The sequence below is a fragment of the Biomphalaria glabrata genome, chromosome 11, assembly GCF_947242115.1.
Source record: "Biomphalaria glabrata chromosome 11, xgBioGlab47.1, whole genome shotgun sequence".
In the NCBI taxonomy this organism is placed as follows: domain Eukaryota; kingdom Metazoa; phylum Mollusca; class Gastropoda; family Planorbidae; genus Biomphalaria; species Biomphalaria glabrata.
This window is the reverse complement of record NC_074721.1, coordinates 39,692,754-39,716,539: the sequence shown is the minus strand read 5'-3', so window position 1 is coordinate 39,716,539 and position 23,786 is coordinate 39,692,754. Positions and strand designations below refer to the sequence as shown.

The window sequence follows — 23,786 nt, the reverse complement described above, 5'->3', positions numbered from 1 at the left end:
CTTTCTAGATTATGTATCTTCAAATAGCAAAATAATAATTATTTTGATGTTCAATTACTAGATCTAAATCTAAAAATTAAATTATATGTTACATAGGTTAGGGTTGAAAAACAGAACAACTTTACTTCTTTTAGCTACTTTACAAAACAACGCCTTGATCCAACTTTCTAAAACATTTTCATGATTTTTTTTTTGTAGTGTTAAAAAGTCTCCATGTCCAGTCTAGAGTAGTATATATGTCTATGGTATAGGCCTACATGAGATGTAGGTAGTGTCAGTTTGTGATCATCATTTGTAAGGTGCCACCGTGTGCAAATCTTTCCAAATGTTTCAGGGTGTGCTAATCTTTCCAAAGATGCCAGGGTGTGCTAATCTTTCCAAAGATGCCACGATGTGCAAATCTTTCCAAATGTTTCAGGGTGTGCTAATCTTTCCAAACATTTCAGGGTGTGCAAATCTTTTTAAATGTTTCAGGGTGTGCAAATCTTTCTAAATGTTTCAGGGTGTGCAAATCTTTCTAAATGTTTCAGGGTGTGCAAATCTTTATAAATGTTTCAGGGTGTGCAAATCTTTCTAAATGTTTCAGGGTGTGCTAATCTTTCCAAACATTTCAAGGTGTGCTAATCTTTCCAAACATTTCAGGGTGTGAAAATCACCCCCAAAGATGTCAGGAAGTGAAAATCTTTCGGATGCAGAGAGTGTATGCTGAAATTTCGTTATATAAAAATATGTGATCAGTTCATTCCAACATATTGTTTGACTTATAGCCTTCGTGATCTAGAAATCTTTCATCTTTCACTTAGCTGAGCATCTTGTAGAGTTTCGACATGATAACATCACACAATTTGTTCAAATGGAACTTGACGAAGAAAACAACCAACTGCTGATTGGGAGCAGGTAAAATAGTTGACAGCTTTATTTGTTTTCCTTAAACAATATGAGCATGCAAGCAAGGCCGGCTTTATGTAAGTGGATGCCCTAGGCCAGGGGTTCTCAACCTGTGGGTCGCGACCCCTTGAGGGGTCGATTGACGATTGTCAGGGTCGCCTAAGACCATCGAAAATATGGATTGTATTTAGTCTATTCTTCTATTGCTGTGTGTGTGTGGGGGGGGGGGTCGCGGCAGAGTTGGGCATTGTAAAAAGGGGTCGCCGAGCTTAAAAGGTTGAGAACCGCTGCCCTAGGCGAAGTGATTTATTGGCCCCAAATGAAACAGAAATTTTGAAGTTAAGACCTACAAATACCCACTTAATTAAAGACCTTCCTGTATCTACATCTAAATCAACAAAAAAAGTAAAATTGATATAGTGCATAAACCATGAAGCATTGCAGAGACTTAGAGCTAGACTAGTGGACAGGTACATAGAGCCATAGAGTTCTGATATGTTTGAGATTTCTCTCATGCTTCGCCACTAATCAATTGGAGCCCCTAGGCGGCTGCATAGTTTGCCTATGCCTAAGCCGGCCCTGATGTTAGAAAGTTTACATTATGACCTCTTTCAGTCGTGAAGCGATTATGGTTCATCTCGTAGAAATAATGAGATGAATGCCTGGGCATTAGCTGTGGTCAGAACGATGTCACTCATAAAGCAGTTCCCCCCACTCCCATCTCCACACAGCTGATTTATACAATGGAACGCCGTGTGCTCATACAGTTTGGAATCAGCAGCATCACATGTTTGGCTAGGGTGTAGCCGGCTCCTGATTTTTATTCAGGGTCGACAACCACAAAGAGGAGTGGCTCAACCCATGGGAAACAGGAAACACAGACAACTTCAAGTCTATTCTTAAGTACATTGTAGAACAGCTTTTACGATACTTTTCTAGGAGGCGCGGTGGCTGAGTAGTAAGGCGCTTGGTTTTCGAAGAAAGGGGCCCGGATTCGGATTTTCGGGACATTTAGTGCGCCAGTGAGTCCGCCTAGCTCTAATGGGTACCTGACAATAGTTGTGCTGGAGAGATGACACCCTAGTTAACAGAAACAGATGACATTTACATCATCTGCCCCATAAATCGCAGGGTCTGAGAGGGGGACTTAACTTAGGACTTACTTTATTTACTAGCTTTTCTGACTTGTATCTGACACCACATTTGTCTTGCAGACGACAAGGTATAGTTCGACAAGGTATCGTTCGTTACAACAATTTATTTGAGTCGTTCATCAGATTTATTTGGAAAGTTCAAAGCTATTGCCTAGCCAAGATGCGGCCTAAGGGGTGGCGATTGAGGCAATCGCTCCAGGACCCGCGGATTGGTGTGAGGGGATGGGGTGACCCACGATAAGGAGAACATTTTGTCACAATCAGCCCATTGTACAAATATTTGTGACCCTAATATGACACTCGCCCAGGGCCCCGGGCACTGCTAGGGCCGCCTCTGCCGAGTCAATTTACCAACAGCAAAAATGTGTGGATTTCTTCACGATAATTTAAAAACAATTCTAAACAATGCAAAGGGCGCTAAATTAAATGATCACAGCTGCCAACTAAACAACACAAATTAGTTTGCGCTTCAAGCGAACGAGCTTAAAAGTTGGATTTTACAGCACTAAAAAGGTGCAAATAATGTATCGTATGCCTTCTAAATGACGTAGCTAACCACGTCATGGTTTAAGGACACCCAATGTACCAAAATGGCTTTTTGTTATCTGCCCCTAGATAAAAATCTGCGATACGTTGTAGGTTTCTGCCATCTTCCCTTTCTCTGTTAACGTCTGCTTTACATGTAATTCCGGATGTCATTTTATAAAGCTAATCATGTATCTTGTTGTTTTGGTCAGTGATTACATCTACCGACTAAATCTGAACGATCTGGCAGCGCTACAGATAGAGAAGTGGGTCGCCCCAAATGATGCTGTCTCCCTTTGTCACATTGACCAGAGAGTGGTATGTTCTAATTTAATAGTCGAAAGTGTAGACCGTAGACGTTTTACAGCGGATATACAACATTTTACAGACTTGCCAGATTTAGACATGGGTACTCCCGCACTTCTGGGGGCGCGGTTGCTGAGCGGTAAAGTGCTTGGCTTCCGAACCGGGGGTTCGAATCCTGGTGAAGACTGAGATTTTTAATATCGGGATCTCTGGGCGCCTCTGAGTCCGCCCTGCTCTAATGGGTAACTAACATTAGTTGGGGAAAAGTAAAGGCGGTTGGTCGTTGTGCTGGCCACATGATACCCTCGTCAACCGTAGGCCACAGAAACAGATGACCTTTACATCATCTGCCGTATAGACCACAAGGTCTGAAAGGGGAATTTTACTTTAGTTTTTTACTTCAGCACTTCTGGCCCATTTGGCGCCAAGCTATCCCCATAGAAATCTGTCAACTGCGTTGTCTGCAGTCTCTTCCCAGCTGGTGTCCATCTTACAGAGGCGGAGAAAAATAGGGTCATTTTATCAGGGCATGATTTACATTAGCTCAGTCAGTGTAACCCATCAGTGCTTCGTCTTCAATCTGGAGAGGGGGGGGGAGGAGAGGCCTCCACAATTAAAAACTTGTAAAAATATAAATAGTAAACTTCTAAAAGAAGGGAAAATGTGATTGAATGTATATATGGCCTCCTTCAGTCGCGAAGCGACTATGGATCATCTCATGGAAATGAGATGAATGCCTAGGCATCAGCTGTGGTCGGAACGATGTCGCCCACACATCAGTTCCCCCCACTTCACGCAGCTGATGTATCCAAAGGAACGGCAGTGCCGATACGGTTTGGGATCAGCGGCGTCGCAGGTTCTGCCAGAGTGTAGCACTGGGGGTTGACTCCCGAAGCCTTTCCCATGATTGGGTAAAGCTGCAAGGCAACAGAGGTTTGAATTCAGAGTTTTCCTTCTCTTAGGTGGGTTATAGCCAGCCATGGCTAACGAGCCCCTCCTGCCCGAAGCTTACTGGTTAAGGCGCCAGTTACTCGCCTTTGCCCCTTCTCCTGTTAGTGAGAACAGTTCCGCCGGACTCAATATCGGAGCCACACGTGAAGGCCAGAAGTTGGACTGGTTGTCAGAGGCTATTTGGGACGCATGCCATTTGGAAGCATTTTATAGGTAGTGGATTGCTTACATCCATTACCACTTCCGGCAATGACAACCTTACGGAACCTGATTGAATGTACAAGTGATCTATTGTGCCATTGCTGTAGTTCATTTTTTTTAAATCTGTGGCTCTTGGTGGCTGAGTATGAAAACGCTTGGCTTCCAAATAATAACATATTTTCTTTCACTGATGACCATTGTGGTCATCTGGTGGTCAAGGACCTACATGCAAAGAACCTCCGCCAGTGTCAAGCAAATGGTTTAGCATACATCTAGAAACCTGATAACATGGAGGTTGGGCAATCTATCGGTTTCCATGCCCATATATCAATCGAAAATACCTTTTACAGACAAAGTCGTCCAAATTGTTCAATTGTGCTTGTAACTTTCAACCTAAATCTTAATCATTACCGATACTCAAACTTGATACGCTCGGCTCAATGGCCGCACGCTTATGTGACGCTACATCACGCTATGTCACGGTCCTATTTCAGAAATATTGCTCGAACTTTATTGTGATCCTGAAGACAGTTCAAGACAAGGTGCTGACTTGTGGTACTCTGGCGTCTGCACCGATGTGTTTGTACAGAAATGTAAGCACAAACTAATACTTGTCTTCCATGATTTATTTCGCTTGTGACATTAATTGTCAAGTTATATCCTGTGAATCTTTGTATTTTTTTTTATTCTACTATCCATGTAATAGATCTGCTAGGATAGGAGATTTATAGATTTCAATCTAGTACATAGAATGTAGGCACTAGCTTATTTATAACTTAATGCAATCAACCTTTTCTTGGTTTTCCTAATCCTGCATTATTTTATAAAGCAACATTTCTTTCTTATATAATAATAAGGCTTGTCTTCGAGACCGAAGATTAATGAGGAATGAAGTATTTCCCGTGTCTACGCAGCCCCAGCTGTGACCTACATATTTTTCCATATTCAGGACAAGCATAACCATTGTCCGCCGGTGGTCGATTAAGATTTTCTTTTTTGCCGTCTGCGTCTGTCCTCGGCAGCGGATTTTCTTTTGGTCTAAAAATCTAAATGTTTATCTAATAATACAATTGTAATTACGTCCGCACAAAAAAAAATCAATTGAAATTAATAGAATGTTTTCTTTGATTGTTTCTTTGTTCCTTTCTTTGTTTTACATGTTTCGGATGTTCATTCAAAATAGAAGATTATTGTATAATAGCCCGAAACTCACGCAGCACGGGACGGCTGCGGGCAAGGTTCAAACCCGGGACCACCGAGACGACAGCCCAGAGCGTAATTTACATGACCAGGCAGCCACCCATAGGCAGCCACCCATAGCCGAGCGCCTCACACCCCGTGTGCTCTCTCTGTGCCGTCTTGGACAGCATCAAGGCTACTTCCTGCGTGTGTGTAGCCGCCTGCTTATGTCTTGAAATAAACGTTACATAGCGCGCGGAAAAGCTGTTGCATCGTCTAGAATGCTGTCTAAACATTGATATATATATTTATAGCTTTTATATAGCGCTACTTTCATGCTTATAGCATGCTCAGAGCGCTTTGGTCCAATCTCATTTGTTGACCAGTGTGGGGAGGGGGTATCTGGGAGTTGGTTTTCCGTGCTGCCTTTAGGCGCTCAGTAAACGCAGCTCTGCCCGAGGCGGGTGTCGAACCTCGAGCCCCCTTCTAGGTAGCCAAGACAAGAACTAGTTGAAGCGCACTTAACCTCTCGACCATTTTAAAAAGATCTGTATACAAGTTTTCTTTTGTTCGGTGTCATTAGGCAACTACTTTACATGTTGTAAGTTTACGTTGAACGCCACACCAGATATTGGAATTCAGCTTTTCAGTATCGTGCATGATATCGGGATGGTTGTCTGGTCGTGCGGTTTTCGCGCCGGACAGTTGTTCGCACTTACCAATGGTCCCGGGTTCAAACCGCTCCAAGCCCCCCATTGTTTGTAAATTATCTTAAAAATTGAAATTAACAATATTTCATATATTTATTTACATTTACATGACACTTTGATTAAGAATGCTCTAGGTATGATCTTATCACTTGTCTGGACCAGTTGGGAAAAGGAAGGGGTAGAAAGAACGGGGATATCTGCCTGAATGTTACCGTGATAGCTTTTTTTAAAAGTACTATAAGTAAATAAAAAAGTTGTTCGACTTGAATTTGAACATGAGGACTCTAGCCCTTTTAGGCCAATACGAAAACAGCGAAGTGCTTATGAAAATAGAAGGTTTTGTAGTTATCTATTGTTAGTTTCAAACTTGTAAGCTTTACCTAAAGGGGAGTAATTTATACAAGAAACATCTGTCAAGTACAATTTTTCCCCTTGTTCGATACACATCAAAGTAATTAATTACCAATAATTAATTAATACATTTTTCAGGTTTTTATTTTTTTATTAAATTACTCTTGTTTTGTCACGTACAAGGAACAATTGTGCAAAATTTCAAATTGATCCGAGATTGGGTGTGGGAGCAATGGTTTGTACAATTTTTTTTTACCAAACTGTTTACCAAAACTTGTTACCAAACTTTTTACCAAACATGATCTTTTTGGGGAATATTGATAAACAAAGCATAGTTATAAACAATAAAATTATTTCCGTGCATTTCTTTCTCTTGGACCACAAAGTAATTTATTATTCAGTTGGCAACAGTGACCTTTCAATAACCGTCCTTGACATTGCTGACTTGATCTATTTATTTCAAAATCTTTCCCTTTCTTTGTAGTAGTATTTTGTTCAGATTTTCTTAGCTTCCATTTTATCGCCACCATAATCGCTTTCAGTTCTTATTCTTTCTGATTTTTTTTGAACGGTAAACCAGGTCGTACCAATATAAGTATTAATAAAGATCTGATTACTGTGATACACTTTTTAGTCTGAAATCCAAATAAAACAAAATTTAAAAAAAAAATAATAACCTGTTCTTATCGACTTTTTGCCGGATAACGCTTTAGAGCAGCGGTTCTCAACCTTTTAAGCTCGGCGACCCCTTTTTGCAATCCCTCACTCTGTCGCGACCCCCTCCCCCCCACCACACACACATGAAGCAATAGAAGAATGGACAAGAACAATCCATTTTTTCGATGGTCTTAGGCGACCCCCTGGCAAATCGTCAATCGATCCCCAAGGGGGTCGCGACCCACAGGTTGAGAGCCTCTGCTTTAGAGCTAGTATCTATTCTTCTTTTTTTTCTTTCAGATTACTGATTTGGCGACAGTCATCAGCAACATAAGTCGGGGTGCCGTCTGCCCGATGTCACCCAGCTATCTCTCCACAGCAGTCCTCACGTCTGATCAGGATTTGTACTCGGCGACCTTCACAGATAAAATTGGATTAAATCCCATGATCACACGTATTTCAGCAGACCCAGACGTGAAATTATTGTTGGGGAAAGCAAGAGACTCTTATTGGTTTAACGGTCAGTTTCTTTGCTAGATGTTGGCTCGGACACTTAGTGAGCTCGATGTGTTTAAAAACGGTTGATCTAATTCTGTTTTTCCCATTTTTTTTTCAAACCTCAGCTTTTTAAAAATTGTTTTTGATTGTTTTTTTTATTGTGTTTGATTGTTTCATCATACAGTTACATCACAGAAATCCAGGGCTTAGGCCTATGCCTCTTTTCTGTTGCCTCTTTTATGGGGTTTTGTTTGGCTCTGTTTGGGCGATGCCTCTTTTCTGTTGCCTTTTTTGTGGGCTTTCTTTGCCTTGTTTAGGGCTATGCCTCGTTTCTGTTGCCTTTTTTGTGGGCTTTCTTTGCCTTGTTTAGGGCTATGCCTCGTTTCTGTTGTCTCTTTTGTGGGCTTTCTTTGCCTCTTTTAGGGCTATGCCTCTTTTGGGCTTCATTTTCTTTTACACTTTAATATCAAATTAATAAATTTATTTAAGATAAATTCAAACCATCAAAATAAATATTTAAAGATAAACATGTTAAAATAAAAAATTCTTTATTAAGAATCTGTATTCCAATGCCGCCTCTAGGTAACTTTTGTTTTTTTCTACACTCTTGAGTTCACAGCGATTAACGAGCTTATATCCCTTTTCACCATTTTGCGTTTACTTGATTTGTCATATAATGTTGAACTAGTTAAATTAAGCCATGGTAACGATATGATGTCCTGATGGAGGCCAAAACAATATGGAAAGATAAAGGCCTAGCCCTCGACAACGAAGTCAGACTGATACGCTCCCTGATCATGGCCACATTCTTATATGCTTGCGAATCTTGGGCGCTGACTGCAGAGCTAGAGAGGAGGATCCTAGCAATGGAATTGAGATGCTACAGAAAGATCCTAGGTGCCACATCTAAAGACCGCATCACAAATGAAGAGATTTGAGACAGGGTTACTACAGCGATTGGACCCCACGATGACCTACTAACTAGTGTAAAACACGGAAACTGAGGCTATATTGCTATATTACAAAGGTCTTCGGGGCTTCCAAAGACCTTCCTTCAGGGAACAGTTACAGGAAAAAGAAGAAAAGGCAGACAACAGAGTGGAATAAAAATATGATGATTGACTAATCTTGTGTGGTGCCCCAACGGTCCAACTGACTAATAGATAGGTTAAGGTGAAGGTCAAGGGGGTCGAAAAGAAGGTTAAAGAAGCATGTCTGCCAATGTCTGGTCCTGAAGTCAGACAAACATGGCAGATAGAATGGGTTAATAACTCTTCATGATGATGTCCTGATAGAGGTCAGACAAACAAATTATCTTATCTTATCTTATAGTATGCTATATTGTACTTTACCTTACTCTACCAGGGGTTCTCAACCTGAGAGTCGCGACCCCCTCAGGGATCGATTGACGATTGCCAGGGGTCGCCTAAGACCATCGAAAATATGGATGGTTATTGTCTATTCTTCTATTACTGTGTGGATGGGGGTCGCCGCAGAGTGGGGATTGTAAAAAGGGGTCGCCGAGCTTAAAAGGTTGACAACCGCTGACTCCACTATACTCTACTATGCTATACTATACTATACTATACGATACTATACTATACTATACTATACTATACTATACTATATTATACAATATTATATTATATTATATTATATTCTTATATTATATTATATTATATTATATTATATTATATTATATTATATTATATTATATTATATTATATTATATTATATTATATTATATTATATTATATTATATTATATTATATTCTTATATTATATTATATTATATTATATTATATTATATTATATTATATTATATTATATTATATTATATTATATTATATTATATTATATTATATTATATTATATTATATTATATTATATTATATTATATTATATTATATTATATTATATTATATTATATTATATCATATTATATTATATTATATTCATCTCTTAATTCTCTTCTACCCAGTTTTAATAAAAATATCTATGCTAATACACTTCTTTTTTTTGGGGGGGGGGGCGTGGACACAGCAAGCTTAAAAACATCCGAACGGAGGGTAGCGGTGCTCAAATCTTTCCACTCAGCTCTAATGGGTACCTGACATTAGTTTGGGGAAAAAAGTTAAGCCGGTTGGTCTTGGCGCTGGCCTTATATGTTAACAGTGGAAAGGAAAAGAAAACTTTTTTTCTTTATTGTACTCCTTCGGTAGAGCAACGTAGCATGCCTAGACGGCGTGGTCAATGGGCAACTGGTACTAGATGTAGGTCATTATTTCGAATTCCTAATTATTTTTGGGATTGCATTTTGTTTTTTTCCAGAGCCAAGCTTTATAGCGTCTTTTGAGCTGGAGGATTACGTTTATTTTTTTCTGCAAGAGACGTCTGTTGAGTGCAGTAACTGCGGTGAGGTAATCACAATTCCCTTTTTTTTTATAATAAGCAGATAGTATCGTTAATATTTTAGTGTATATGTACTGTAAACACAAGGGAGGTGACCATGCATATGTTTTTGTAAATAGGCATTTAAAAATACAAGGGAGGTAATCACTTTTATATTTTAAATATTTTTTAAAACACAACAGCATTTGGAAAGGGGGGGGGGGGTGAGAATTGTTCATAATTTATAGAAGAGAAGAAATCTCGTTTATATTATATATATTAAATTGTATATGCATTCGATTTTTATTACAAGGGATGTAACCATGTTCATATTTAGTTAATGTGTATTTTAAATACAAGGGAGACAATTAAGTTAACATTTAATCTTCGATGCCTTTTTTTACAACAGGGTAGTTATCCTATACATATTTCATTTGTTTCATATTTACGTATACAAGAGGTAAAAGCTTAATGGAAATCTGCAAAAGAAAAGAAGACTAAAGTTGCTAATAGCACAGTGCTGTTGACATGCGATGTAAAAGCCAATAACTTATACTTTCAATCTTGAAATAAGTTGATCCAATGTTTGGACCATCTGATCTGATTTTCAGACACACCACTATGTATTGCAGCATAGAGGCACGACGTTGTGGCCGCGAAGGTCCCCCTGGCGCAGCCGCTTAGGTGCTAAACACTTTGGCGCAGAATGTATTAGCCACATTATATATGTTCATTTCATATTGTTTTTATCAAGAGAAGTGCATCTATGTTTTGTTGTCGTTGTTGATGTTGTTGTTGTTGTTGTTGTTGTTGTTGTTGATGTTGTTGTTGTTGTCGTTGTTGATGTTGTTGTTGTTGTTGTTGTTGTTGTTGATGTCGTTGTTGTTGTTGTTGTTGTTGTTGTTGTTGATGTTGTTGTTGTTGTTGATGTCGTTGTTGTTGTCGTTGTTGATGTCGTTGTTGTTGTTGATGTTGTTGTTGTTGTTGATGCTGTTGTTGTTGTTGATGTTGTTGTTGTTGTTGTTGTTGTTGTTGATGTCGTTGTTGTTGTTGTTGTTGATGTCGTTGTTGTTGTTGATGTTGTTGTTGTTGTTGTTGTTGTTGTTGTTGTTGATGTCGTTGTTGTTGTTGATGTTGTTGTTGTTGTTGTTGTTGTTGTTGTTGTTGATGTCGTTGTTGTTGTTGATGTTGTTGTTGTTGTTGATGCTGTTGTTGTTGTTGATGTTGTTGTTGTTGTTGATGCTGTTGTTGTTGTTGATGTCGTTGTTGTTGTTGATGTTGTTGTTGTTGTTGTTGTTGTTGTTGTTGTTGATGTCGTTGTTGTTGTTGATGTTGTTGTTGTTGTTGATGCTGTTGTTGTTGTTGATGTTGTTGTTGTTGTTGATGCTGTTGTTGTTGTTGATGCTGTTGTTGTTGTTGATGCTGTTGTTGTTGTTGTTGTTGATGTTGTTGTTGCTGCTGTTGTTGTTGTTGATGTTGTTGTTGTTGTTGATGTTGTTGTTGCTGCTGTTGTTGTTGTTGATGTTGTTGTTGTTGTTGATGCTGTTGTTGCTGTCGTTGTTTTTTGATGATATTGTTGTTCCTGTTGTTGATGTTGATGTTGTTATTTTTGTTGTTGCTGTTGCTGTTGTTATTTTTGTTGTTGCTGTTGTTACTAATGATGTTATTGTTGTTGCTGTTGTTACTAATAATGTTATTGTTGTTGCTGTTGTTACTAATAATGTTATTGTTGTTGCTGTTGTTACTGCTGATGTTATTGTTGTTGCTATTGTTGTTGCTATTGTTGCTGTTGTTGTTGTTGCTGATATTGCTGTTGTTGCTATTGTTGTTGATGCTGTTGTTGTTGATGTTGTTGCTGTTGCTGTTGTTGTGTTTTTTAATGTGTCTTTGTATTCTACCGTATTTCTTACGAAAAGATCATTAATACATTTTTGTCTATTAGAATTCCGATTTAAGTTTGAACTGTAATTATTATGATTTTTTTCCATACTAGAAGCTCGTTTCAAGAATGGCCAGAGTTTGTAAGGTAACTTTTTTTGTAAATAAGTTGTGATTATCGATTGAGAAAAAAAAATACAAATACCCCTTTCAGATGTTGCGATCTATGGGGCAGATGATGTTGAGGTCATCTGTTTCTTTTGCCAACGGTTAACAAGCAGGGTGTCATGTGGCCAGCACAACCACCAATCGCCTTTACTTTCCCGGACTAAAATTAGAGTTGGGTTGACTCATGGGCGCCTTAAAAATAGCAAAATTCAAAATCCCACTCTTCACAAGCATTCGAACCCAGAACCCTCGGTTCGGAAGCCAAGCGTTTTACCACTCAGCCACCGCGCCTCTGAATACAAAATGATTAAAGGTAATTCATTTTATTTCGATAAAACATGGCCCCATTTCTTCAAGCTACAATGAAAGCAGAGAGTTTCTCTTTCTGCTCACATTTTTTTACAAATGACATGAAATAGCGTTAACGATTATGTAAGGGGACAAAAGCCAACAAATTTAGCCATATCTGTGAATACTGAAGTATTAGCTTCCCTTGCTGCTATCAAAAAAATAATGAATTACCATTAATTAATTGTCTAATTGGTTACCTTTTTTAGCGGCCCCCGAAAGAGGAAAAGACTCTATTAGTTTTGAGTGAAATGTCTGTCCGCCCGTCCCGTTTAGATCTCGTAAATTAGAAAAGACAGTGAAACTACGACAAGACAATATTTTAGTCCATTCAAAGTTCTGATGCAACGGCTACTTTTTTCTTTTCTAAAAGCGAAAAATCTAATTTTTTAAATCACTTACGCAAGCATTTTTTTTCATAAAAATACACCACTTTTACAACTATTCACTATTAATAGTAACAAACATTGGAGGCGCTTTAGTAGGGGAGATGATAATTCGCAATATTTTTAACACATTTATGCAAATTGTTTTTTATTTTTTTGTCCGAAAATTTATTTTATATTTGTATTGTTAAGTTAAGTAAGTTCTGTCATACTAATTACAACATTTACACGAAAAAATTTTTTTTCTTTTTTTAAAAGAGAAAAAAATGTATGTAGTATGGATATAAGTCGGGACATAATTTAAAACAACAATTAATAAGTAATTTTTCATATTATCTATTGAATCGCAGGGAGCGGCATTGAATACAGAAAACCTAACTATAGAAACATTTATATTTTTTTTATGAAATGGTTGTTTTTTTTTAGGAATTAGAGATTGACCATTTACAAAGCAATTAGATCAATTAGATATTCATTATAAGACATCAAGCCAGGTTCACATGTAACTTCACATTCACTTTCACCTATCCTTAGGTTTGCTGGACCGCTGGGGCACCACACAAGATCTGTCAACCTTCTTTCGAATTTAATTCGGATGTTTTTTATGAAAATCTTGATACCTGCCTGGGTGGACTACTTCGGGGGCCGATTTTTGAGTTTGTGTTTCCACACAAGCTGTCTTTGTAACCTTGTTTTTATTGATTCATGTCTTGTTTATGTCAAAGAATTATTGTGCAAAGTTTCACCTTGATCAGAGAATGGGTGTGGGGGAAATAATGTGTACAGACAGACAGAGTGAGTTGATATAAGCTTTGTAAAAATACTATTACAGTGTTAGCCTACCTGTTTTTATTTACTTAGCAACATTGAAATTCAGCTTCCTAGACATTGTCTACCGTATCATGAAAAATCCCAAATTTATGTCGCCTGACAATGGAATGCGCTTTAAATTTTGCTTTTCTTAAAATGTGAGACAGCTAGGCTGGGTTCTCAAGATAAAGATATTCTAAACCAGCGGTTCTCAACCTTTTAAGCTTGGCGACCCCTTTTAACTATCCCCCACTCTGCCGCGACCCCCCCCCCTCTCACCCATAACATACACAGCAAGAAGAATACACTAAATACAATCCATATTTTCGATGGTCTTAGGCAACCCCTGACGAATCGTCCATCGACCCCTCAAGGGGTAACGACCCACAGGTTGAGAACCTCTGTTCTAAACAAATTATTTGATTATGAGGGAGTCTATTCTTGTTAAAATGTTTCGCTAATCTTTTTCTCCAAACCAGAAAGATCCAGGCGCCAACATCCTGAGGCCATATAGACTGTTTGCCAGTTTTTCCAAAGCGAGGCTGAACTGCTCGCTGCCTGGTGACGTTCCTTTCTATTTCGATCAAATTCAGTCGGTGTACCTTCAACGGGAAGAGAAAATCTTTTATGCGATATTCACAGCGCCACCGTAAGTGTTAAGCACCGTGGTGTCATTTTAATTAGTTAAATATTAATAGCATGCTTTTAAAAAAATTGCTATTGAGCCCTATACGTCATTTCATCCCCGATTACTTCATCCACGTTTATTTCATATTCTGTCACTTCCTCCCCGGTCATTTCATCCCCTTGACATTTCATCCCCTTGTCATTTCATCCCCTTGTCATTTCATCCCCTGATCATTTCATCCCCTTGACATTTCATCCCCTTGTCATTTCATCCCCTTGTCATTTCATCCACGTGACATTTCATCCCCTTGTCATTTCATCCTCTGGTCATTTCATCCCCTTGTCATTTCATCCCCTTGTCATTTCACCCCCTTGTCATTTCATCCTCTGGTCATTTCATCCCCTGTTCATTTCATCCCCTTGTCATTTCATCCCCTTGTCATTTCATCCCCTCGTCATTTCATCCCCTTGACATTTCATCCCCTTATCATTTCATCCCCTGGTCATTTCATCCCCTTGACATTTCATCCCCTTGTCATGTCATCCTCTGGTCATTTCATCCCCTTGTCATTTCATTCCCTTGTCATTTCATCCCCTTGTCATTTCATCCTCTGGTCATTTCATCCTCTGGTCATTTCATCCCCTTGTCATTTCACCCTCTGGTCATTTCATCCTCTGGTCATTTCATCCCCTTGTCATTTCATCCCCTTGTCATTTCATCCTCTGGTCATTTCATCCCCTTGTCATTTCATCCCCTTGTCATTTCATCCCCTTGTCATTTCATCCTCTTGTCATTTCATTCCCTTGTCATTTCATCCTTTTGACATTTCATCCCCTTGACATTTCATCCCCTAGTCATTTCATCCCCTTGACATTTCATCCCCCTGTCATTTCATCCTTTTGTCATTTCATCCCCTTGACATTTCATCCCCTAGTCATTTCATCCCCTTGACATTTCATCCCCCTGTCATTTCATCCTTTTGTCATTTTATCCCCTTGTCATTTCATCCCTTTGACATTTCATCCTCCCTACACAATAAACAATATTTAATTGGGGATGAATTGACCGGGTATGACGTGATCGGGGATGAAGTGACCGGGGATGAATTGACCGGGAATGTAGTGACCGGACACCAGCTGGGTGAGGGAGGGGGACATGGTGGCGGAATGATATCGTGCTTTACTTTTCCTCAACTGTTAGGTTTACTTTGGAGTTCGGTGGTCACAGTGGAGCCCTAAAATTCCAAAGATTCGAACCCGACACATTTCGGTTCTGAAGCCACCACGCCCCTTATCATTCCACAACTTACATACTCCACGATGTATTCTCCAGGATGCCAGGCAGTGCAGTGTGTGCCTACAACATGTCTGCTATCGATATGACGTTTGGCGGGTCCTTCAAGTTCAGGAAGAGTCTGGACTGTAACTGGGAGAAGATGACGTCATCTTATTCAAAATTGGTTAGTTGCCCTTGTCCAATGTTGTCTCCCTTTTGCTTCAACATTTGCTTCCCTTTCAGGAAACTTTCATTTTAAAAAGTTATGTCTGTCTGTCTGGTAAAATGTTTGTAAACGCTATCTCTCCCATCATCCAATTTTGCTAAATTATTTCTTTTACCTGACAAAACAAGAATCAATAAAAATAGAATTAACCATTTAGCTAATTAATTATTAGTACTTTTATTTAAATATCAAGAACGAGGGGGGTAAAGTTGTACTTGACTGATGTGGTGGTATAAATTAATTTAGCCCCCTTTATACTTTGTAGGTCGCCGCTTTAGAGTTTGAAGCTAACAATAGATAACTATAAAACCTTCTTTTTTTTCATAAGCGATTTGCTTGCAAAGTGGTTAGTGTATTGGCTTGAGGAGGCTTTAGCTTTTGAGTTCGACTTCAGGTCGGTCACTTTTTTTTTTTATAAATGCATTTTAAAAGCGATCACCCAGATACCCCTTCTTTTTCCTCACTTCCCTATTTCCAGACTGGTCCAGATAAGTGATAGGATCATAGCATATTGAGAAAGCTAAAAAAACAAAATGGACAGTGTAATATTGGAGGTTTTGAAACAAAGACCTTCCTTCAAGGGACAGTACCAGGAAAAAGAAGCGGCACGCCAGGACGAAAAAAAGCGATGGGTAGACAACATAAAAGATTGGACGGGCCTACCATTGAAAGAGATTCTACCCAAGGCAAAAGACAGAGAGGAATAGAGAAAGACGGTCAACAAATTTTGCTTGGTGCCCGAAAGGTCGGACAGACTAAGGTATAGGTGAAGGCGAAGGTGTAGAGAATGATGAAATATGGAAATAAGCTGAAGCTATTTAGAGAACGTAAACGAGATCTAAAAATAAAATAAAATCCAAGATCACACCACACTAGAGCACACATGACATGTAAATCCCCAATACACAGTGCCAATATGAACTACTAAGTGTAATGGAAGGAACAGTGCAGTAGTTTGTTCTGTGAAATCTATTTTAGTTTTGACGACACGCTAAACAATGTCAAGGACGGTAAACTGTTGCCAACTAAACAAAGAGGAATTGATCTAGAATTTTAACAATCTCTCAATACGTCGCAATGAGGTAGTTCCGAATCTCTAACCTACTTTATAAAAAGTCATGTGACTGTGGTCTTATACATGGCAATAATGGCAATAACTTCCTATGATAAGATGTAGATCTAGATTTAGTGCTAGCCTAGATCTAGTAGACCTACTAAATAATCATAAAAATTAGTGAATTATTGTAACATACTTTTATTACTTAAAGATGCATAGATCTAGACTATTTTCATGTTTATATTACAATGAAACCAATGAGGTCATTAATGTAATTAACACACCCACGTGACTGAGAAGATTTCCGGAACTACCTCATTGATCTACGCATCAAGTCTACTTAATTACTGCTACTTAGCTACTAATTTGTTTATACATTTTTAAGAGGTGGCGCCCTTTTTTTTACACGGGGGTGACTCGCCATTAAGTGGTACGCTGCAAGGCACCCAGCCTGCACCACGCATTTGTAGACAGAAGCAGAAGACGGAAAGAAAACTTAAATAGGCCGCCAGCGGACATCAGCTTTGTTTGCACGAGATGCAGGAAAATATGGGGTTCGGGACTAGACCTGCGTAGTCTAGTTATTCACTGCACAAATCTTTAATCCTCGGAATCGAGGACATTGCCCTTATTGTTCTTCGATAATTTGCAAGTCATACAGAGAAAGTCATAGGTTCCTCCCACATTGAAACGCACGCTACAAGCGGAAGTGCTTAGATAATCTGATTCAGCGGTGCTAAAAATGATCATATACCTTTTAAGCCTTAAAGTGCTGAGCTGTTTTTCATTGAGTGCAAACAAAATGTAATTATAATTCTGATGTTTAGAGGCTAAACTACAATGCGCGTTTTAAGGGTAGAAATAAACATAGCCTATCAACATTTTGTTTTCTATACCGGATTTACCAAAAAAAAAACGCTAGCTATTTATAGTTTTTCCGCCATATGAAAATCTCTAATAGCAATAATTACCAATCATCTCCCTTTAGTTGTTTTGATTTCTTTTAATAAGTTCAGCTGTCTTGAGACCCCATATTAGAAGAGAAGAAAGGGCCCTGCGACTTCCATATGTCGATATTCGGTCTTTAGGTCGTAGTTCCTTGTTATCAACATCAGTGCCTTTTATTAGTCATCTATAAGCATAATTAGTGCTACCAAAAAGACAGTGTATTTTTAGCATAACCCGGAACTAGTTGGTAATGATGTTGACGGCCATTGACTTGTAGCACCAAACTGCTGGTAGACAACTATATTTTAACTTGTAGAACTTAAAATTACTTGATAAACTTCTTTTGTAAGCAATTCTAAATATAAATTTTATTACAATACAAACAAAATCAGCTTGAAATGAATAAATGTAATAAACATTTCTAATAATATAAAAAAGGTATTGCGAACACTACAATAACATGACTTTTCAGTCTCGCTTTCCGGAGTCGTCTGTCCTACCGTTTGATCGTCTAAGAGCTGAGCCGAAGGCTCTTCGAGCTCTAAGTTTAAAAAAAAACCTGTTTAAGCGTCAAACAGTAAAAAAAAAATTTAAAAAACCCTGCGTGAACCACCGTTCTGTCTGGAAGAGACCCAAGTCAATGCCTATGTAAAGCATTGCTATTTCTGATGCATCTGGCACTCCGGGCGCATGGGCTAGACATGGCCGCCATTTTCCTATGTTGTACCAAGCTAACCGTGGAGGACTCGCCATTTGTCCCTTGAGGAACGGCGCATGGATTATCGACAGGGCCTTATGAGCTCTCTTTCAACTCCGCTCCGTGCAATGGGTGAGCTCTCGCCTACCCGAGGACACCCCACACGGGAGTTTTGTTTCGCTATTCATTTAGCCTAACCACTTCCTCTAATGGTCGTTTCCACACGAGTGCCACGTTGAGGCAGAACAGCGTACCCGGGCGTCTGTCCTACCTAAGACCGCTGATGACAATGCCACTTATGTTGCATCATTCACAACCAATCGCTAACCTCTTCCATCCGTCACCATAGAAACACACACAACACACACTTTCCATAACATCTAGTCATCCGGATTTTTGCTTGCACCATGTGATAATTCTATAATGTCTATCTTTCTCCCACCCCCCCCCTCCCACGCCTATCTAGTGCGGCAGCCCTGAGCCGACCGGCAAGCAAATCAACGACGCCTCTGACCTTATCTTCATGAACGACGAGGTGCAGCCCACACTAGTGGGCCCATTGATAGTGTACGACTATGACAAGTGAGTTTATTAGTACGACCGGTGTCAGCAGTGGCGTAGTTAGGGTGGGAGTGGGGAGGGGGGGGGCACAAATGTGAAAGTCCCCACGGGCCCCCACTTGAGAGTCCACCAAATGAATACCCTACTTTGTATTTACATTAAATTTTAAATATTAAACCACTGCCGCGTAATCTTGCTATTTGCGTGGAGTCACAAATACTAGACAGTATCGATGTAGATGATGTTATAGGTGCCTTAGCTGCACAGAAATACTAGACAGTATCGATGTAGATGATGTTATAGGTGCCTTAGCTGCACAGAAATACTAGACAGTATCGATGTAGATGATGTAATAGGTGCCTTAGCTGCACAGAAATACTAGACAGTATCGATGTAGTTGATGTTATAGATACCTGTGCTGCACAGAAATACTAGACAGTATCGATGTAGTTGATGTTATAGGTGCCTTAGCTGCACAGAAATACTAGACAGTATCGATGTAGATGATGTTATAGGTGCCTTAGCTGCACAGAAATACTAGACAGTATCGATGTAGTTGATGTTATAGATACCTGTACTGCACAGAAATACTAGACAGTATCGATGTAGTTGATGTTATAGATACCTGTGCTGCACAGAAATACTAGACAGTATCGATGTAGATGATGTTATAGGTGCCTTAGCTGCACAGAAATTCTAGACAGTATCGATGTAGATGATGTTATAGGTGCCTTAGCTGCACAGAAATACTAGACAGTATCGATGTAGATGATGTTATAGGTGCCTTAGCTGCACAGAAATACTAGACAGTATCGATGTAGATGATGTTATAGGTGCCTTAGCTGCACAGAAATACTAGACAGTATCGATGTAGATGATGTTATAGGTGCCTTAGCTGCACAGAAATACTAGACAGTATCGATGTAGTTGATGTTATAGATACCTGTGCTGCACAGAAATACTAGACAGTATCGATGTAGATGATGTTATAGGTGCCTTAGCTGCACAGAAATACTAGACAGTATCGATGTAGATGATGTTATAGGTGCCTTAGCTGCACAGAAATACTAGACAGTATCGATGTAGATGATGTTATAGGTGCCTTAGCTGCACAGAAATACTAGACAGTATCGATGTAGATGATGTTATAGGTGCCTTAGCTGCACAGAAATACTAGACAGTATCGATGTAGTTGATGTTATAGATACCTGTGCTGCACAGAAATACTAGACAGTATCGATGTAGATGATGTTATAGGTGCCTTAGCTGCACAGAAATACTAGACAGTATCGATGTAGATGATGTTATAGATACCTGTGCTGCACAGAAAGCACGACGTGAAGCGATATGAATTGAGATGTGTCACTTGTGTATTATCTCGCCAAAAAAAAAAACAATGGCATTATTCATTAAAAGGTTTTAATGTTGTTTTTTTACTTATATACTGTACCAAGTGGAATTCAGACGTATATAATTATTAAGTCCATTATTTCATGTCATGAAGCCGAATGTCAAAATTTAGACCCCCCCCCCCAAATCCGTAGCTACTCCGCTGGGTGTCAGAACTACGACATTCAACTTATATGTGTGTGTGTGTGGGGGGGGGGTAAGAATCACTTTTGTACTAGACAAACCAGAACACGAAAAGTGAGGATTCTAAGAGGGTGTGGGACTGTAGGCGCCGCTAGCGGACGCTACTCGTGACCCAATAATGGTCAAAAATGTTTACTAAATCAAAATCAGCTTTCATAAAATTTCTTTTTTATATTGTAGCTGTTTGAATTTTAAATAGTTTAGACAGTAGTGCATATTTACTTTCAAAAAATAAAACTTGGTGGTGACCCTTTTTAAAGATATTAAATAACCTTGCACCATTTACAGCACGATTCAGACATGATTTTCGTTGCTTTGAGTGGTATATTTAAAGACTGCACTACAAATTAAGAGATTAGAGACAGGCTTACTACATCGATTGGACCCCACGATGACCTGCTAACTATTGTAAAAAAAAAACGCAACCTAAAATAAAATGGCCATATTACAAGGATTTGCAAAGACCTTCCTTCAGGGAACAGTACCAGGAAAAAGAAGAAGAGGCAGACAGAGAAAGTGATGGGAAAACAACATAAAAGAATGGACGGGCCTGCCTTTGAAAGTGGTTCTATTGAAGGCAAAAGACAGGAATGGAGAAAGACGGTTGACAAATCTTGTGTGGTTATCTAAACCATGAACGTAGCCGGGGGGGGGAGAGATATTGAACCCCCAAGGGAACACCTTCCCGAAGTGAAATAGGGGGAGATGGAATTTTGTGACTGATTTTTTTTTCCTTCGATTTTTATTTTTATTTTAGGTGAGCCAAAGGGGGTTTTAAGTTTAAAATCCCCTTCCAAGGTTTGCGATTTAACCCCCCCCCCTCTTATATGAAAAAAAAAATACAAACGAAAATTCCCAAATTCAAAGAGCATAGCCAAGGGAGATTTTGATTTGAAAAACCCCCTCCGAATTTTTCTTTTACTATAAAACACCGTCTTCAATATAAGACTAAGTCTAAAGCATACATCCGTCACCTGATTCTATGAGGGTATCCGAGAAGAGTTTTGTATTTAAAATCCCCTCCAGCGGGCTCTAAGTTAACTCCCCATCCAGAGGGCTTTGAGTTTAAAAGCCCCTTCCAGCGGGGTTTGAAGCTAAATACTAGCTCTTCAATATTAAAAAAAAGCAAATTACACAATCAAAATTCCAAGAGCGTAGCCAAGGGGGGTTTTGAGTTTAAACCCCCTCCTCCAGAGGGCTTTAAGTTTAAAACCCCTCCAGAAGGTTTTGAGTTTAAAATCCCCCTACAGATAGTTTTGAGGTTGAAAACCCCATCTTTACTATTATTCTAAAGCAAACTACAGTCACCAAATTCTATGAGCGTAGATAAAGGGTTTAACCCATCTCCCCCAACAGATGGTTTTGATGATAAAATTTCCCTTTTCGATATAAAATCTAAAGCAAACTACAGTCACCAAATTCCAAGAGCGTAGCAAAGAGAGGTTACACATTTCTACCAGTCGCTGGGCTCCATTAATAAAGTGAAGTGACATCTGCTGAAATTGAAAAAAAGACTAAATGTGGCTCAACAAAGATGGCTAAGACTGATTTTAAGAGTCAGTTATAGAGATCGGTTCTTAATCAAGGAAATCCTATGCCGAACTGGGAGTCGACCACTTAGTGAGGTTGTGACAGAGCGTCGCATGAGGTTTGCACAACATTAGTAAGAGAAGTTGAGAGAAATACATGCTGGGATGTTATAGTTTAGTGGTAAGGAAGTTGAGAGAAATGCATGCTGGGATGTTATGGTTTAATGGTAAGGAAGTTGAGAGAAATGCATGCTGGGATGTTATGGTTTAGTGGTAAGGAAGTTGAGAGAAATGCATGCTGGGATGTTATAGTTTAGTGGTAAGGAAGTTGAGAGAAATGCATGCTGGGATGTTATAGTTTAGTGGTAAGGAAGTTGAGAGAAATGCATGCTGGGATGTTATGGTTTAGTGGTAAGGAAGTTGAGAGAAATGCATGCTGGGATGTTATGGTTCAGTGGTAAGGAAGTTGAGAGAAATGCATGCTGGGAAGACGTGGTTTAGTGGTAAGGAAGTTGAGAGAAATGCATGCTGGGATGACGTGGGTCAGTGGTAAGGGGGACAGAGAAGTTGCAAGCTAGTTCACCATCTTTAAAGACTCCGTTCTAGAATGCGCTACTAATAGTACCTGTTCGGTAATACATATTACTGTCAGCTAGAATATGGAGTCATCAGGGCCAGCTTAAGGTAATCGAAGTGAATTGTGAAATATAATAATTGTGCGAAATTTCAGCTTGATCCGAAATTGGGTGTGGGAGAAATAACGTGTACAAACATTTTACCAGACAGAAAGACAGAGTGTTCATACAAGCTTTGTAAAAAAAAAAATTAAAACCGAAAAATACGCATAGACTTAAAAAGCTTCATGTATCCCTATCTAAATATACAATTGCGTTAAATTGGGTCATTGAAATTGATAACCTTTACATCATCTGCCTTATAAATTCCAAGTTCTGAAAAGGGGAACTTTACTTTACTTTGGTCAACTTTAGATAACACTCCTATGCGTCTTCAACACATGTCTTGTATTTAAACATTGTGAAATAAAAATTATTTTGTAAGAGTTACTCCGCACTAAATTAAAGGGACGGAACTCGTCACAACTCCTCCAAATCGTGCAGGTGGAACAACATTGAAGTGGACAGGGTCGCCACCAAGAACGGTAACATAACGGTCATCTTCGTGTCCTCCTCCAAGGGCTACATCAAGAAGCTTATGGTCCTTCCTCGGGGGAACACCGCCTGCCTGCTCGAGTGCATCCGGTTAACGGAAGATGGCATGTCGGAAACCCTCTTAAAAATGAAACTCTCCAAGGCCAAGGTAAACTAGATTCATTGATATCTTTTTATTGCTCTTAATGGTTAACGCCTTTCTAATTAAAAGTAACCCAGATGTTGTAATATAAGTTGAATTAGTCGATTTTATACTTTATAACGAAAAAATAGGTCACCGCTTTAAAGTGTGGAGCTAATAATAGATAACTACAAAACATTCCATATTCATGAGCGATTTGCTGGCACAGTGGTAAGTGAGTTGACGTGAGGAGGCTTGACCCCCTCGAGTTCAAATTCTGGTCTTTCAACTTTGTTTTAAATACATACATTAAAAAAGCGATGACGGTAACATTTACAAGATACCCCTTTTTCTTAAGCTTAATATAATCTTTTTTTTTACACATAATTTTTATTTTTCTTGTTAATAATTGGACATGTTTTCAGAAGACCTTTAACCGATCTTCACAAGTGTTTTTCTTTTCATGATATAAACACGCAGATATTAACTTGAAAATAGAAACATAAAGGTAAAACATAAAGATAAAAACATAAAGACTAAAAAAATAGCAGTTAGAAACATGAAGATCATGAGATAAAGAT

At 39.0% G+C, this 23,786-nt stretch overlaps 1 protein-coding gene across 8 annotated transcripts in view; it reads left to right on the top strand.

Annotated features, from left to right (window-relative positions):
* LOC106054979 (semaphorin-5A-like) overlaps positions 1 to 23,786 on the top strand; it is a 35,091-nt gene that overhangs the window by 4,412 nt on the left and 6,893 nt on the right. For 7 of the 8 annotated variants that reach the window (XM_056004948.1, XM_056004951.1, XM_056004949.1 and 4 more), the window contains exons 3-12: positions 804 to 897; positions 2,780 to 2,885; positions 4,520 to 4,618; positions 7,223 to 7,442; positions 9,752 to 9,840; positions 11,805 to 11,837; positions 13,881 to 14,050; positions 15,362 to 15,488; positions 18,699 to 18,814; positions 22,998 to 23,232. In XM_056004948.1, coding sequence (XP_055860923.1) covers positions 804 to 897; positions 2,780 to 2,885; positions 4,520 to 4,618; positions 7,223 to 7,442; positions 9,752 to 9,840; positions 11,805 to 11,837; positions 13,881 to 14,050; positions 15,362 to 15,488; positions 18,699 to 18,814; positions 22,998 to 23,232 — 1,289 coding nt within the window. The remainder of the gene's footprint in view (positions 1 to 803; positions 898 to 2,779; positions 2,886 to 4,519; positions 4,619 to 7,222; positions 7,443 to 9,751; positions 9,841 to 11,804; positions 11,838 to 13,880; positions 14,051 to 15,361; positions 15,489 to 18,698; positions 18,815 to 22,997; positions 23,233 to 23,786) is intronic. The other variant, XM_056004955.1, reaches the window with a different exon arrangement.